The sequence below is a fragment of the Ptychodera flava genome, chromosome 9, assembly GCF_041260155.1.
Source record: "Ptychodera flava strain L36383 chromosome 9, AS_Pfla_20210202, whole genome shotgun sequence".
Taxonomy (NCBI): domain Eukaryota; kingdom Metazoa; phylum Hemichordata; class Enteropneusta; family Ptychoderidae; genus Ptychodera; species Ptychodera flava.
The window spans coordinates 27,676,339-27,694,867 of NC_091936.1; the positions used below are offsets into that span (position 1 = coordinate 27,676,339).

Here is an 18,529-nt window from a genome sequence, read left to right on the forward strand (position 1 = left end):
CTGACCCACACAGGATTTATACAATTTCTACAACTAATCCGTATAGTATTGCTAACCCCCTCCTGCAACAGCCCAACACTTCGTTTACTTTTGTCGTTAACTCATGGCAGAGGGCATCACTGGGGAATTTCCGTGAGAATTAGGCTACACGCAAAGGGTTACGATGACATCATGGTAACTTTTATTCTCTATTTCAATTAATTTGTTTATCACAGTGCGAAACTCAACTGAATCACGGGAATAAAACCAGGAAATATCAAGTATTTCCACATATAGATCATGGAATGTTCCGGTTTTTTCAATTGTGTTTTAATTTTTTTATTATTTTTTTTGTTTTTAAAGGACCCGTTAGGCCTAATTCCTAATGAAACGCGGAACTTTTTACCTTATATTTGGTTCACGCGCTATCACGACGTGGAATAAATCTGTCACGTTTGCTATAAATACGGAAGATGTTCTTACCTCAGCTCTTTGGCTTTTCATCCGAATTGCGGCGTTAATCGGTATTTACAACACTTCTGTCTGGACAAACGACGGGTTCGTTACAAAAAAAAAGGTCAACAAACTTGATCGTGAAGGTACGTTACAATTCCTGATCGTAAGCCTGCAGTCGTCTGGGGTTTCATGTGCTCTGTCCCAGTCCCAAGATATTTTGCCAAAGGCCTTCAAATTGTACTACTTGTGGAACTTGAAGTATTTATAAGTGACTGAAGCGAGGCAGCTACTATATAGGAAAGATGCGTTTGATTGACCACAGTATTGCCAAAGTTAGGCGCATAACAATTTAAGTTCAAAATATTGAACTGAGGCATATTTTACTGAAGGCCTATTATGGTTCTATATAGGCCTAAACGTAGTTGTATTGTAGCATAGAGAACAACTATTATGAAACGTTTCTTTCAACTTAAACGACGGACGCAAATAAGATCACAATATCTCATGATATGGTCGCTTGTGGTTCGATGCACGGCGAAGGCCCATATCTTTCACATGCTTACAGAGGCCTTCGCCATGTATCGAACCATAATAAGCGACTGTTGTCTCATGATGAATGAAAAAGACATTTCATCTCCTTGACGTTAGACGTATATGTTCAAGATCGATCACCGAGGTGATGGGTTGAATAAACTAATTGTTCATCTCTCAAAACGGTTTTATCCGTATTTCGATAATCAACTTAACGTCCAACTCATATAGAGCGGTAGTAGGCCTATTTGGTGCAACAGTGTACTTTTAGTGTGCTACTGTAATAATTAAAACATATAGTAATCACTGTTAGGGCCTACTGAACAAATGATTATTTTTCCAAAGCCATCGCTAAGTAACTTTTAAATATATATCGGCTGTCTACAGAAAAGTAGATTTATGCCTTCTTTAAGACGTCGGTCTAACGAAGAGAACTCGTTTTCATTCACCACAAGTACAGGTAAGTGCGTCTAATTCGATACTTTCACTTGTGCGCAACTGTTGTAGGACTGTTCCAACGTTTCTATGGAACTATTTATGTAAATATGCAAATTTGTTATTGTGGTTATTTATATGGGTGGTCTTAGTAAACAATACCGCAAGATAAATGCAAGGAATGCTTCAGATCTCAACCGACGACGCACTTAATAGCTGTAGTCCCTCCCACTGAGAAATGTCTGCTAGTGATCCTCAAGACGCCATACATTGACGAGTGCACGTATGTGTTCGATAATCAACAGAAGTCACTGAGAAACGTTCGAACATTGCCAACGCGAATTTGTATCGATGCGAGTTTTGCTTTCGTCTGTGCAGCTTGGGCGGAAATGTTTATAAATTCATTAGATTGATAACTGCGCAACTTCGTAAACTGCTAACGGACACTGCGCCATCATGAATATTTATCAGCCTCACGTCTAGCGGGGTGGCTGATTATAAATAACACAGCCCGGGTTCAAGCACACACTGCACACAGGCGGTTTTACATTTCGATCTCTCAATGCAGGCAGCAGAGGAGAAGCAGCAGTGTGTAGGCGTTCGGAATTGGCTGGGTTGTACAACGCAGAAGATTGTCTCTTTATTCAGAGAATTCGGAGAATTGGTGACACAATCTTGCATGAGTTCGACAAGCCAAAACGCCAACACCATGGTGAACTTTGAATCGAGGACGGTTGTAGTTGATTATATATTTTACAAACTGAACAGCCGAGGTTTGGAGTGGCCAACATGTCCTAGGCTGTCCCCTCCGACCAGAGTGAATTTCACCATGAGAGCGTTAGGCGACGAATTTGAACAGAGATACAGGGACGTTTTCCAAGGAATGTGTGATCAGCTTCATATAACACCGAGTACGGCGTATCCTACCTTCACGGCGGTTACCAATGAATTGTTCACGGAAGGTGTGACCTGGGGAAGGATTGTGGCTTTGTACGCTTTCGGCGGCGCGTTAGCAGTACAGTGTGTTGAACGAGAGATGGCCCAGTATGTGAATCGAATTGTCGACTGGGTCACTCAATATACAGACAATAATTTAGCACAGTGGATCACGGAAAACGGGAATTGGGTAGGTATTTTAACAGACATCTATCTGCACCGACCACCCGTGTACCGTACCCCATTTTTTTCCATCGTAAGAGAGACAAAACTTCCCTGAGATTCTCAGAGGAAACATTTCAGACCGTTTTCATTGATGGAGGCAGCACGTGCATCACTGAGTGAGAAACGGCTGTACTCGCACACTGCCAGTGAACGCCATGCCCTTGCAGCATTGCCATTTTTATGAATGAAATTTTAGAATTTCAAGCACGCACTCAGGGCAGTGAAACAGTCAGGAGAACGGAATTTAAAGCTGCCAATATTTTCTATCAGTATCTGTCTCAAACTCTCCTTGGATGTTGTATTCCGTGTGTAGCCCCTTTTTTCCATCAGAAATTTCGGCATTGTTCTTTTGTCTGGAAAAATGGCAAATGTGTACTGCTGCATCCTTTACCGGCCCTTACGTTCTTCATCGCTCGTAGTAACCGGTACAAAATAGTAATACTACGGTCCCCGTCTTTCGTCTGCCTAAACCGTGATAGTCGCTTTTTTTCATCCTAAGGCAACAAGATTATTTTGTTCAGCGTATTTTTACTACTGGTTCTTCACTTTTTACAACCCATCTGTTCTGGTAGTTTGTCAGTACCATGAATTATTAAATATTAAGAAATTTTTTTGTGTAATTTTTCATAAAATATGTGCAATTCTGGCCTGCTAAATTCTTTGCTTTTTTTAAAATAATTATTTGCATAATATCCTGTTAAAACCAACTCTTGCTTTTATTCTTCATTGAAAAAATTAAGAAAATGTGTTGTCAAAGCCACAGCCATGCAAATGCAAAAAAAATAATTTCACATTTTCGTACAAATCAAAAATCAAAATAAAATGCACAATTTCCTGATACTTATGGCTTGTATTTGTAGCGCAAAAAATAGCACATATCCTTAAAAAGTATTGAGAACAAAATACGGATGTTTCTTCTTGTGCTTTTTCCAAAATGGGAAGTCCAAACCTATAAGGAAATGGTTGAATTACCCCAAATACTTAAAATAGCCATAATGACTAGGTTGTTTCTACAATAATTTGGTATGCTGACATCATTAACTGTGGACTTGGCTCACTGAGAGAAAGGAAAATTCATACAATTTTAAAATTGACAATTATGTGTTTTAAAAATTCAATGATATATTATATATGACCCATATTGGACTGCCCTATCACTGAAATCAGTTAAACATTAATTATATGAATCTAACCTGGGTAGGTGATGTTACCCCAATTTTAACATTCTGTCATGAACGAGAGATACTCTCTCTCGCACATGCTTCCTTCATGACTGAAATAGATTTTCTCGTGACTGGCATATTTGATTTGAAAAGCCATCGTAGAAATAATTCATGAGGCCGTTGCAAGTGGATATTGAAGGCAGAATGAAAGCTTGTTTGGCTGCCATGGCATTGCTTGCAAATAAATTGGAATGGATATGGAAATGTGGTTTTTTGTTTTCAAAGAATCTTGCAGAAGCATAATCATGAAAGGCATTTTGAGTAGAAATATTATTTTATCAAGCTGCTCGTAGTATTTCTGCCTATTTGATAAAGTATTGCTTTTAAAATGCTAGTTACGTCAACCAGTGTGTTAGTATTACACTAAATCAAATTGCGTTGCGTCAGAGACATTTCCGGCTGAACTGTTTCCAATCTACGGCGTTCATGAAATATTCAAGACATAATGAGTTTCACCTTTTTTTCCAGATTTTGCTAGAAAATAAAACGCCATGTTTGAATATTCAAAACTGGTGACTGTTTGACATTTCAAATGGCTGCCTCATTTGCATACATATATGCAGGGATATAGAGGGCGGTACTTTCGCTTTGCCAAATATGGCTATTCATGGCAGACTGCAGCTGAACTAAGGGTGACAATTGTCATTCACACCATTGCGGCCGAAATTCAATAACCTAGCAACAATTCATGTAGAATTTTCACATTATTTTGTCATGTACAACGCAAACAACAGTGAAAAAAGACATCTGATGAACCTCTGTATTTGACCATAGCAAATGATTATTTTCTGTCATAATTGTTTGAATACATGGCAAAACAGTATGGGGAAGGGATATGGTCTGCAGGTATGGATGTAGAACAGTGAATACATTTCGACCAATGTCTACAAATTTAAGACTTCTATGGCAAACCGCATAATCAGCTGTTCAATGGAAATATTTCAAATATTCGAACTGGCTTTTAAAAGTTGTTATGTAACTTTATTGAATGGTATTACGTAATCATATTGATCCTGCAAAGAATGCTCTTGAATGCAGAAAATTCACACGTCGCGATTTTGCGATATGCTTACAAAAGTATTCACCGGTAAATGTTATCAAATAAGAACAGGTGTAAGACAGGTGTAAAGTTTGGTCAATTCATCGCTATAGAAAGGTTTTACTTCTGATAACATTCTGTAGGCGGGATTTGGATTTTTTAAACAATTGTGTTCAGTAATCTAAATGAAAATGAACCCAGCATTGTGTAATATAGCTTGAAGGTCGGTGATACCCTGCGCTACAGATTCAACATCCCCCAGATCCATGACTTCCTCTGATCCAGGACTCTAAATTTAGAAAATCAGAGCAAGGTCTAGAAAATGAGGAAACTATGCAATGCATATCATGAGGAAAAGCGGGAAAGGCTAAGATTACCATGGATTAGGCTAGGAGTGCTACAAAGTGGGTCCCTGTAATGAGAATTTTAAGATGGAAAAGGCTCACCTGTTTATTCAATCTGAATAATGTAACCCCTTTGAATAAAAAAGGGGAGGCTTTAGAAAAAACAGAGAGCCCTGAAATCGAAATGCGGAGTTGACACTGTCCTAGAAGGATATTCTAATGAACAGGGTGTGTGCAAGCTTTCAGTACAACATATAAAACAAGGTAGACTGTCAACGTCCAAAGCTATGAATTAAATGGGGATTGCATGATAGCAACAAGTTTAGAGGCAAGATTTGTCTAAGTGTGGGGAGAAATTACTTCGGCACAATATTAAATGAAAACCTGTATATACAAAAAAGTTGATGCAACGATACATATCTTGGCTATATATTTTGTTGTTAGGTAACCTAAAATTTATCCAAGTAAAATTAATAACTGCTACCTCAATTGACTGGCGGCAGATTCAGCACTTGTAAATTGCTTAGGTGCGGTATATCCAACTGTATATGTAAAAAAATAACCACAAGAATTTCATTGTGGTTCACCAGGAAGCGGGACATATTCTTGTCGCTAAGATTAAGAGCTACCTTCTTCTATTGTTGTTGACATACCTACCAACAGTCATGTCAACAAAGGTAGAGATATTTGTTGTTGGACAAACGGGCTGCCATGGTGCCAATGCATTGATTGCCCTGTTTGTCTTGATCTGCCTTTGTGTTTTATGGCTGTTTCTTATCAGATATTTCATATGCTTCTTGACAGGACGGACTTGTACAATTCCATTCAGGAGCCGGCGACAACCCTCCCACATGGCCGTCAGGAAAGACACTCTTTGGCGTTGCTGCCCTCGGACTTGTAACTATTGGAGCAACGCTGTTTGCAAAGACATAAATAAAAAAAACAAAAAAACAGATGGAGAGAACAAGAAAGAACAATGCAAGAATTTCCAAACATAAATATGTGTATTATAGTCTTTGGAGGGAGAACCAAGTTCTTTCTGTGTTGTGTAAACCCTGTGGATTCGTGTGTATTTGATGTGCCTATCTGTTTTACCACGGCCAGTGCTCTCGACATGTAACAGAGGACCGAGCCTTGTTTTGCGATCAAGCTGACTACTGCATTATTTTTTTGCGAGTTGCCGTCTGGCGGATCAGCGTGTGACCATCGACCAGACCTCTTTTGTGGGAAAAAAAAAAGGCGTGGGAAAAATGCTATGGGTACGGCCGCCCACTGAAAGTGGAATGAAGGGAAACTATTTACAATGGTATTGTCCTGCTGCATTTGAAAAGGAGACAAGCAAAGACTATGTGCGTCTTAACCGACTTGAAGACTGAAGCTGTGCACATTTAGCAGGACAGAAAAGAAACAAATGACGGTGAAGTAGTCCTGTCTATAAGGGATGAAGTTCAAAGTGACTCATAATTATAGCTTAAATTTATTGTACAAGTACGAACTTTATGGTACTAGCATATGTGATTTTCATCTTTTTGTTACACTTTCAAGGTGATATATTTAAAATACGCGTCTGATATCATATTCATTTACAACGTTGATTGGCAGTTTTTGTTGGTCCGCTGTTTGTCCGCTACCCAATCTTTTTTTCTAATTTTATTGACACAGTATTGAAGGCAGTTGGGTTTGTCGGTTACACAACTTAAATTTTCAAAGATTCAGTGCTTGAAAAAATCCAGTTATTAAAAAAACACAGTTGTTGTTGTTGTTGTTTAATCAAAGTTGTACAGTTCGCTGAGTCATAATCACAATTCCATAGGTTTTTTTTTTACCATGATTTTGCGTCACTGCATTTCCATAAGTCGCAGTACTGATCTGTGTATGTAGCCGTGTCTCTTCTCACACAAGGTCATCTCTAATGTGCCCGGTCATTCACCACCTATAACCTTCAAATCAGCCAATCCACAGGTCTTTACAGTCAAGGACATGACACGTCTAGCACAAATTTATGATGAGTATGACAAAAAATATACACTTGCTATGATTCAAAAAATATTCCTGGCTGGCTACATCCTGTCGCGTATTATTGCCACTGTACTAATCATGATCATGCACCATATATATGTACATATATACATAAACTCTATTTAAAAAAACACTGATGTATATCATCTCGTTACTGAAATATTCTGCAGGATTTCTTTCATTTTCGAACTTGAAGCTTACATCCATACAAAAAGGAATAGTGAAACGATATACTAAATAAACAAGTTGGTTTCACTTTCCCGTGTCAACATGATTAGTGGGTTCAGCTTGTTAGATTTCTAGTGATACCTTTCATATATCTCGATCAAAACGTCTGATGTCGCTTTTGGCAAACCAGCATATCAATACCTGCTCAGAAATTTGTTCTGTTGTTGTAAATTACACTGAAATATATTCAGTGCGTAATTAGCTATACTAGAATTTATGCTGTTAGTTAACTGACTCTTGAATAATGGAGAAATTTCTGTTTTTTAATAGTATGTAAATATAGCTGCAGTTACACAGGGTAATATGGTCATGTGCCGCCCGTAGAAAGGCAGTGTTTTAGGGCTGCACATGTAACACAGCTGGCCTGACATTTCTATCTTAGATATTGTAGAATTCTGCTCTGCAGAAAGCCGATAAAACACACATCACTCTTGCGTTGAAACAGGCAGCACCCAAGCCCCAATAAACAGAGTACCCCTTAGGCTGTTTGAAAAATAACAATCTGACAGGTTTTTGGAGGGAGGGAGGGGTGAAGTCAAATGAAAGCAGCTGAGTTCAAGAGATCACTGGCATATCCTGACACCTCTGTTTTCAATAAGGAGTGATAAATGAAGGGAGCCTTGTTACCATGGTAACAACCATGAGGTTAATTTTATTAGGGAGGGACTGTTAGCCATCCTGATTAGACCGAGGCATGACATTAAAGAGAGGAGGGGATCAGTGGATAACTGACACCAAAACAAGCATATGTCAATCAAGAATTGTCACAATGGAAGACACAGTTGATGAGCCACACCTAGGGTATCCATCATTGACATTATGATGGCAGATTTATTGACCAATTTGTCTATTCTTAATACAAGGCATAAAGCATCACTCTGTCTACTCTGGAAACTGTCTGTCCGCAACAAGCTTCAATGTCCTTTGGTGTGAGACTCCTGTAAAACGTACAAATTGATGATGAAAGCTTAACCCCAGTAATGCCGTGGCAATGAAAGAAGTGTTTGCTGGGATAGAAAGGTATTCTCTCTGATGTGCATGCAGTTGCGATATACATGTACTGCCTGATAAACTGCTCAGCGTGTTTGTCAATGTAGGAGGCCCACAGTAAAGGTATTGCATAGACTCAAAATATCCCTCCCAAAATTTCAGTCCATAAAAAAGAAAAACAATGTTCCCGGCTATCATTCAAAAGAATGTCAAAATCCTGTTAAATTTCCAAATTTTTTGAAAGTATCTATTCTGTATTGTCACTTTTCATAGTCTGCTTGAATTATGTTCTGGCATTTGACAATTTTAGTCTGGATGAGTCTGTGAAAAGCGATGCGTGTATATGTCACGTTGTAATGCCTACAGGACTCTGTGCAGTGTGACCTTGGATACACTCTGCCTGTTTCTCTTGATCATAAAAGATTAACAAAATGAAAGAAATCCTAGCGTGCCTAGTCTATTTTAGAAAAAAATTCTTGTAAATGTCACTTTTCTTAAAAAAACAAAGACAAAAAATATCAAGTCATGGAAATGTACCTTTCATTTCTTGTAATAATCTCATGAGTTTTCTCAAAGTTGAAGGGGTAGGGGGAGGGGAAAAAAGGGGGTCAGCGGACTATTCATGCTGTCCATCACCGCCCACACACATACCTCTGTACCCATTGTGTAGCAACCTCCGTGGCTATTAAGCAACAAACACAATGGGACTGAGGAATTCGTTCCCAAAGTTTGCCTAACCCATAGGCATTCAACATATGTCTAATCAAGCCAAGAAAATGAAACTTGTGTTTGTGGGCTTTTATCTCACCTCAGTTGGGGCTTTAAATTCTTCTGATATCGATATCACAAGGTAGACTTTCGTTTCTTCCATACTGTAGAAAGAATACAATAATCTTTAAAATTTGGGTCAGGCAAACCCCTGCACTGCATGTATACAGCCATGCTCTGTAACACCGGCCATATTTATTCCACAGTCTCCCCAATCACCCTCCCTAGCTAGATCCCCTTAATCCCACCATTGAGTGGACTTAGCCCACACACCCCTCCGGGAAAGTGTGGAATGTACCCACTTGCACAAGGGTCAACCTGCAGAACCTGAAATATACAGACAGGGCAGTATTCCAAGCAAAGATTTCTTTAAGTTAACAAGTAATGGTATAGACTAGCATGTATACCTTTCTGTCTAAAAGTGTCATTTTTCTCTGTATTATTATTTATTCCAAGACCGCCTTGTAGCAGTTTCTTTTTTTGTTTTTTTTCAATATTTACTGAATTTTCAAACAAAAGTGTATCAGCTGTATTTTCTCCCAATCTTTCAGATGTTTGATGTAATTTTATTATCCCATATCAGTTCAATGAATACCAGTGTATAGCATACATGTCAGACAGAGAGTCTCTGATCTAGGTTTATTTATCTGTGTTATGTATTATGTGGATGTATTTCAAGGCATCCAGTTATGTATGCAATTCCATGTGTGGGTGGGTAGCTCTGTTACCATTTGGCATAATACCAAACTATTTAGCTTTTTTTTTTTTTCCATTGGTAGCATTTATATCTGATATCCATGGAATTTGCGCAAACACGTTATCGGAAATAGTGTATGGAATGGGGAGTACCCACAGGGTGACTGGAACTGTGAATGCATAGTTTCTTTGTAGACCGACTCCACCCCACTCAGTTGAAATGCCCTCAAGCACAAATGTAAAGGAGTATTTCAATCAACATGTGTTCTATTAAGGGACTATTTTATTCAATGGTAATCGGCTTTTGCCTTCAACTAAAAGACATAGCCCAGTGATTTGTGTGCATAAATCACAGAGTTTGTTTCAAATAGTTGATGAAGATGAGATGTTTTCAACGTCATGCCCGTGGCTTGTAACATTGGCATGCCAATTCCTGTATACCAAGTCCTTCACACCATGTGAGTGTGTAAATTTTAGTTAGTCCAAGTATCACCTGAGTTTCAGCCTTTTGATAAAAAAAACATTCATTTTGTCTTGTTGAAATGTGCTTGTTGCAACCAGAATTGATGTGACCTCCAGAGTCCAAATATGTTCCTAATAATGACCGTGACATACTCGTGCACTGCCTCTGGCTGCCAAAAATCAGCAGGCATCTATAGCTCGACTGGACGAAGAGAACGCCAAATCCAGCCAGTTTGTCAATGTTGAATCATTGACAGTCGGCAGAAGCGGTTAATGCCACGACGACAGAAAGAGACAGGCCTTCAAAGGACTGGGCAGTGCCAGCGTTCATACAAGTGACATTTTGTAAAATTCTGCCAACTCATCAAACCTAGCGTCTGTCTATTTCTGATAGGTGTGACCTCAGTTGAAGTATGATAAGGGTTTATATTACAGTTGATAAGAGAAGGAAACCACCGTAGTAGTAGGAGACTTCATTATTTTTTTTTCCTTTTCATGGTCAAATTTCACATAAACAGTGATAGTGAAACCAAAATTTACAAAGAAGGGGCGATGTACTTGTCTTTAGTTGATAATTTGTATTGGTTGTATTGTTTAGTGATCTGTACTACAAACCTTCAAAAAGTGAGGGGAGATGCAATATATCATGGTTTTCCATTGAGACAACAGCTTGAATCGTTTTCCATGTTTTATGTTTTGATGATATGGGATTATTTTTTTGCTTTTGTTGATTTGCTATTCTCATTTTATTTATCTGCTCTACGCATGCTTGCGATTTGTATAATCCATTAAGGTTGAATCGGGAAGAAAGAAAGGTCGAGTTGAGGAGTCTGTACTGCGGGACTGATTTTCAATTATGTGTGGCATGTGCGTGCGGTTGTTGCTAGGCAACACCAGGCTTAACTGGACGGTTATTGATATTGCGCCCGTGGAGAGGCCGGTGAACTTGGCAATGACTTGGCACGTATATTCTGAGGAAGGGGGGGGGGAGTTCAGAACCATCCGTGAAGAGGGCACAGCAGTCAACCCGGTCACTTGGCCGATTCAGTGTTAACGTTTTCGTTGTAATTTTCAACAACAGCCAGATATTAACAGTAGGCTAGCAGATTTACATTGTTTTGTCTTGAAATTGCAGAGTTTTAATGTCATTTGGATTTTTATTTGGCTATTGCATCAATTTGCTGTATTGTCTGCCGTTTCTGAAAGATTATTTATAACGCTTGTCATTACCGTCATCTTTTCCGTCTGGTACTTTAAACACCAACAGTGCATCTTATGATCGGACTAGAAAACATTTGTTGTTTTAAAAACCGTACAGGGTCAAGCTCTAAGACAATCCACTTCTCATCTTTCATCCAAGCCTATACTTTTCCTTGTTTCTCAGCACACTGGTACAAATAGCCCATTGTGACCTTTTTATGTATATTGTATGTTATGTACATACCCATGTTAAAGCTTATCACATATGGTGAAAAAACAAAGTAAAATATCAATTGATTCCCAAGGGAACGCAAATGTGTCTGTGAAGGTTTTATTTCTTGCCATGTCCGTGAACTTGATTGTTCTTTATTTGTTGCTCTTTCTCTGGATGACTGGATACGTCTGCGAAGCGATGCCGAGTAATTACCCTGCCGCAGAGCTATAGGTCCTGCAAACTTCCAAATTAAACAAGAGTAATTCACTCAGTCTCTATCACCAGGGTGCATTGGGGCATGACCCCGAAGGTCACTGAACTTTCAAGAACAGCCAGCGCTCTGGGACTACATACACCCCCTCCCCCTCCCCTCTCCCGAAATGATCGTGTTGTACGTCTTTTAAATTCAGTGTGCCACAAACATGTAACCGAATGCTCCAAATCTTTTCACAGTAGACTAACTGGTGACATTTTTACATGAAGCGAAAAAGGTAGTATGCGCCTCGAAAGTGAAAGACTTGCACTTTTGCTCAAACTTTGCTCAAGGAACCTTTCAACTATTCTCTTTCAAAATCGAGAATAAAAATCGGGGGTCACCGTGCAAATTTTGGTACTAGAGAAACAAGATTTACCAATATTTGAAATTCAAAATGGCCGCCCTCTCTGTGTTAACTCTATGCCTGGATAAAAATAAAATTTTCGACTTTGGATAAAGCTAAGACTGTGAAAATTTTTCTTGCACCAAGACCTTTAAAATGAGCGCCAACAAGTTGTATATCAGAAAAGAATTGTGAAAGTTTTGAGAGTCAGAATGTGTGTCCCGAGGCGTGTTCTACCGTAATCAGAGAGATGATATCGTCAACACATGAACACGAGAGATATGAAGACTAGTGTAATTTTTACAGATGACACTCCACGAGGAAACGAAAACAATAGAGTGAAATTTCATTTCTATTTTAAGAAAAATTAACTCTTTTTGGTTGAGCAAATAAGTCAATCAATCATCTGCAATGCTAAAAGTTGACGAGTTAAGGTCAAAATCTTGTCCCAAAATGGATTACCTTGTGCTTCAACACTTTCAACCCTCAGGCTGTACTTTGAAAAAAAGTGATCCAAGTACTCTCCCAGGTCAAGAGACGAGAGGAGGGGTTCGAAAACAAAGGAAAGGTCAATGATAAAATGTTTTCCAACAGAGAGATGTAAACACGAAGTGGAAATTTGCATTGATTTGGACGTGCGTGTACAATATGCGAATGAAAATTTATTATTTACCATTTATCCGAAGCAGAAATTCCCAATTTCCAGAGTTTGAACAGTTCTGCATGTAGCATGTGTAGCCTGAGCCTCGAGCAAACCCGACCCCCCCCCCCCCCCCAACCCACCCCCCCCCCCCTGCCCCCGTCTTTCGCTGGTACGAGAAAAATTGTCTCACTTACGGAGACAAACTTACATAGGAACTCCCTATTCAGAATAATTTTGCCTTTATATTTAGTCCACACCCTTCAAGAAAATACGAGTTGCCTGAAATAATGGTTGATGTGAGTGGGTAAGTATGTGAAAAATTGGGTCAGTATTTCCAAACGTAGCTAGGCCAACGAAATTGAGCCGCCCAATCTAAACAATGTTGTCAACGTGGAACATTTTCGAAACAATCGGTTTTTTCAACGTCCATGCAGTATCTAACCGGAAAGGACGACCTGCTCACAGTCACACCGACAACAGTTCGGAAATTTCCGAACGTTTCCGAACGCGCCAAATTTATGTTTCTGCGGGGCGGGGTGGGGACAAATGCGAATAGTATAATCCCATGTTATAATTGGAACACATTGCCCTTGACCACAGGCTGGCAAGATCGCCAACATATCATTCACAAAACTCTTCGATCGGGAAGCAGATAATTAGACTGAATGTGCCAATGTCCCCAGGGGAACAGACACAATCATTAAGGTAAATTAGGCCAATCTAATCGAAGGCCGGCAAGGAACAACAGAAAGTCAGCTGGTTGCAAGTTTGTTAATGATAAAAGGCTCAGTAGTCCAAGCCTGGTGATCCACACTAATATTTCATTCACTCAAAAGTGTGCAACAATTTTTGTAGGTGAATAATAAAATAAACTGATAAACAAACCGTCACATCTTCCTTGGCTACGATCGGACAAGTATACTCTGATTTGAAGTGTTTAGTTTGATTGAAGACGTCAGCCCCGGGACCTTGCATTGATAAACGTGTTTACGTTGAAGTGACGAACGTAAAGCTGTAAGTCGCGTTGATTGATTTCAGCGAAAGAGGTGCTCTCGGAGCGAGGGTCATCATGTAGTGACGTAATTGGCCACTACCCGGCAGTTTCTGCCGTCACCGAAGCTGTATAATTGTGTGCAAAATAAATTGCTTAATACCAAAGTCAGTTATTTTTTATTCGACGTGCCTGTTACCTGAAGATGTGTGACGTCAGAAAACAAAAGAACATCACTTCTCGCAAGATAGTAGTCCTGAATCTCTCTCTCTCTCTCTCTCTCTCTCTCTCTCTCTCTCTCTCTCTCTCTCTCTCTCTCTCTTTATAAAATGGTATTTAAATACAGGTTTCTGAGATCTTGGCAGTTTTTATCTATCTACCTGCACCAAAGTGTTCTTAGAGACATGTGCAGTATTTTTACGAACCAGCCTTCCTTCGTGACGTCTGCGAACGTATGCAGCGCTTGCCGCATCACGTGCACCATTTTCAGCCTAGCACCATGGAGGAGAAATAAAGATTTATCTCGAGACGATCACAGGCAATCAGACTGTTAAATTCATATAATACCAGTGGAGAGGAGAATGTATTACAAGATATTCCCGTCGGAACCGTCAAGCCTATAAAATTTTAAGTGAGCGATCGAATAAATGACAACGGTCGGTAACTTTAATACGTATTGCCGTTTTTGAAAGCACGATTTCAAAAACATGCTATCATTCATAAACCGGGATTTAGTTCCAGTTTTGGCCTAAAAAACCTCGTTTACTCGATATGTCTGGCACTGTATAGATGGACTGTGTTACCGCACTACATCTGAGTGTCTGTAGTCCAAGAGAGATGTTCTTTTGATAATGTCCACCTATGAACCACTGAACACCTTAATCATATTTACTAGTACAACACTTCTTTTTGCCTCTGGACAAACTCTCTTTCCTGGCCCCGATACGTCCTAATTTACGTGTATCTTATGCATTCTTGACATGACTTGTTGGCCCATTTCTGCCTGTGTGTCTGTGTGTCTGTCTGAGAGAGAGAGAGAGAGAGAGAGAGAGAGAGAGAGAGAGAGAGAGAGAGAGAGAGAGAGAGAGAGAGAGACTGTGAGAGGTCGGATGTCTTCGTTAGCGCCAAATGGTTGGTTAAGTCGTATTTGCAAACAATAGGTTACGCCGGAAACTGAACGCAAATGACATGTTAAAAACAAATTGCCTTCTTTGTAACCCATGAGATACCCCAGGCTGCAAGTTGTTTTGTGACTTTCGACGGCTTTCCGTTTAAAATGAAGATTTCGTAAAATGGTATACAATTCTCACATGTATTACAGTATTCCTTACCCCTCTCTCTCTCTCTCTCTCTCTCTCTCTCTCTCTCTCTCTCTCTCTCTCTCTCTCTCTCTCTCTCTCTCTCTCTCTCAACACACACACAAACATGGCAGCAAGAGGGTTAGTATCAGAAAAGAAAAGACAAAAAATTAAAAATTAATATTTCATTTCTTCTTGCATTGCGTTTGCGCAAAAGCCAGCACTTTTCACAATGAAGTGTCGAAAGGAAACTTCAGGGCAATGGGCGTCTTGCATGAGGTCCAAGACTTGGTTGGACGGGTTCTTCAACCTGTATGGCGTGAGTAAGCAGCCGAGGACCCTACGTGGCTCTAAGCTTTCTGTCCCGTAAAAGACCGAGCAATGACGTCACGCACGTCACGTATATCAACTTATAAAGTTGAGAAAAGAGGCAGTGGTCGATCGCCTCTGGTTTCAGCTGGAGAATTTGTAACAATATTCGGTGTGGGGGGGGGGGGGTTACTAACCCATGACTCATCGCGTTGGAACGTTACACTAGGAGATCCAGTCAAGAATGGCGCACCTTAGCATACCACAGTGGTGACCCTGGGTAGGCCTTTAAAAAACCACGATAGCACGTGACGTCAGCTCAATACGACATATGAATAGGACAAAGTTGAATAATGGATTCACTGATATGACATCATCGCCCGTTTTGGCCGCAAAGCTTTCTATCGGCGGTCGATGTCCATGGTCGCAAGATGCCTGGATTCTAGGTCATTTTATGTTTCTTAAATTCGAACTGCTATGTTCCTAACATCCGTGGGGTAGTCGAATTCCAGTACACTTCACTTTCGCATTACGCAATGAGAAGGAGTGCGTATTATAAAGCACTCTAAAGCACGCCATAAAAACATGTACTGAATAGTATCATGTAGTCACAGAACTGCACATTCTTAACACTTTAGAATCATGGAAAGGCTTCCCAAACAAATTTCTCTTCCTTTTAGGGCGAAATAGAACTACTGCCAAGTATTTTTGCCCCGCTCATGCCACCCGGTACCCAGAGAATGGTTGTAGGGCAGTCGAAGCATTTGTCATGTCAACGAAGACTTTCTCCTCCTACAGTCCTGAGGATATGTCACACTTTCGTGAATTGGACCCTTTTCATGACTTTATACCATCGATAGATGTGATGGTGAGATCTGCCTTTCTAACACGTCTATTATTTATCTCACAGCTTCAGTAACATGTACGCAGACCTTTCCCCCGTCAGCTAAAGTAGATTAAAGTAAATGCGATCGATTACAAAGTCATGCATACATAAGTTCAACAGGTCCAAAAGCCATTGGTAATTTATGGAGGTTTCTCTATGATAATGATGATCGAGGTGTACTCTGAAGAAGTTGACTTGAAGTAGTCGATTGGTTGGCGTAATGAAAGCAATCAGGGGTCGTGGTGTTTTAAATTACCTATAGGCTTTGATCGATATCGTAGACTTTGTCTAGCCTTGTCGGACTGGCTACATTTATGGTGGTAAACTAGCGTACCTAACAATCGATAATTCTTGGCCGACTTAAAGTGTAACATGTAGGTCTTGGGAATTACGGTGACGTGGCGGTAGCGCTCGCTACTTTCTTTGACTTGCAACTTTATCGAGATGCAAGAAAAGTTCTGGACTGAACCAAGACAATGGAGGGCAAGACAATGTACGTTTTCTGCTGTGAAATTTGCATACAATCATCATTGTCTATGCCAGCGATCGTTGGGAAGTTGACTTACTTGTATTTTTCCGCTCGAAGTTTAGAACAGTCATCGATCACATCAACAATTTTGCGTCAGAAATATTTTGTCCACTCAGCAAAATCGGATTTGCTGACTGGCCCAACAAAATCTTCAGAGTTTGATTTTTAACAATCCTTCAGAGTTTAAAGTCAGAGTAGTCCGTCGATACATACCTATTTTCTATTAAACTTCTACCCGTCTTACCGGCCCTTTCTTGAAATGCGAATACAAATTCACACGGAGATACACTTTCGAAAATTCTGGTTTAACAGTGGCTGTACCGATGGTTTGTTAGTAGGATTTGGTGTTAAGTGAGACGAAATTGCCTTGTTTAATTCGATATGTTAACGTTGTGGCTAAACCGAGAGAAATTTTACAGGATACTGTTTCATGGGAGTAGAAGTTCCCCCAAGGGCATATTTACACAAAGTTAAAACAATTTTAAAGCCGACCCCTTTCTGTCTCCTGGGGTATAAACGCTTTGATCTCCGCAGTACTTCCAGTCATCGACATATCTCTACCTATTACAGGGGTATGCAGGCGTGGGTGGCAATTGCGTCAACACTGTACCTAAAAGCATCACTGAGAGGTGAATTTCCATTGATATGGTCGCCAGTCAGGGAACCAGTGCTCTTTGAACGGAAAAACACGTCGAAGACATCTTCGGGAAAAAATGGAAAAGGTATAGACTCCAAACACATTAGCATCGATGCTGGCGAACGAAAGTTCTGTCAGGGCCCCGTAAGAGGAAAAACAAAAAGCGCCGTGAGAAGACACTGCAGCCATAGAGGGCGTACTATAGCATAAGGGGATTATGTGACTCCGGGAGATCCCCGTCCTTCGCTTTTCTGAGTTTATAAGGCGCAGAGCATGGCTGAACTAGGAAAAAAATAAATAAAACAAATCAGATAACCCTTAAAAGTTTGTGACGTATAATACCTCAAAGCTTAATGCAAACCTGGACCTATCAGATTTTGTCGGACATTTAAATATCTATATTGATTTCCATAACAACAAGCGACCACACAGCCGGAGCTACGTTCATTTGCCAGGCACTTGTGGTTCGATACACGGCGAATGCCCCTGTAAATATTGAACAGATCTTTCTAATATGTACGCATCACGTACTGCCGATTGAAACAATTCAGGCCATCAGACTGTGGAAACTGCATGGCCCGATCAGCGGATATCCGAGACGCTGGTATTGCGCCCTATAACTTTCGAAAGTTCGTCTAAGTAGAACGACTGTTTTATACGTGTTTTGGAACATGATGCCGTGTTTTTGTGGGTCAATGCTCAGCATCAGCCGGTCGACCAGGGACGCCGTTCGATGTCATCCTGTGTTCTGATATTATTTCCTACTTTAAACAGATTATATGTTTTATTTTGAAACGTGATGCAATATTTTTAGGTGGATTTTAACCTCTGTAGGAATTAAGGCCAGTCATGGGGTTTTGATGTGATACAGTTGGTTTCGCACACTGTCTCT

At 40.1% G+C, this 18,529-nt stretch overlaps 1 protein-coding gene across 1 annotated transcript; it reads left to right on the forward strand.

The window, feature by feature from the left end:
* Positions 1-231: 231 nt before the first annotated feature.
* LOC139140528 (bcl-2-like protein 2) lies at positions 232-11,840 on the forward strand. Its single transcript, XM_070709860.1, has 2 exons — positions 232-2,527; positions 5,973-11,840. Exons 1-2 carry the CDS (start codon positions 1,964-1,966, stop codon positions 6,099-6,101), a joined length of 693 nt encoding a protein of 230 aa, XP_070565961.1. The 5' UTR covers positions 232-1,963; the 3' UTR covers positions 6,102-11,840.
* Positions 11,841-18,529: the final 6,689 nt, after the last annotated feature.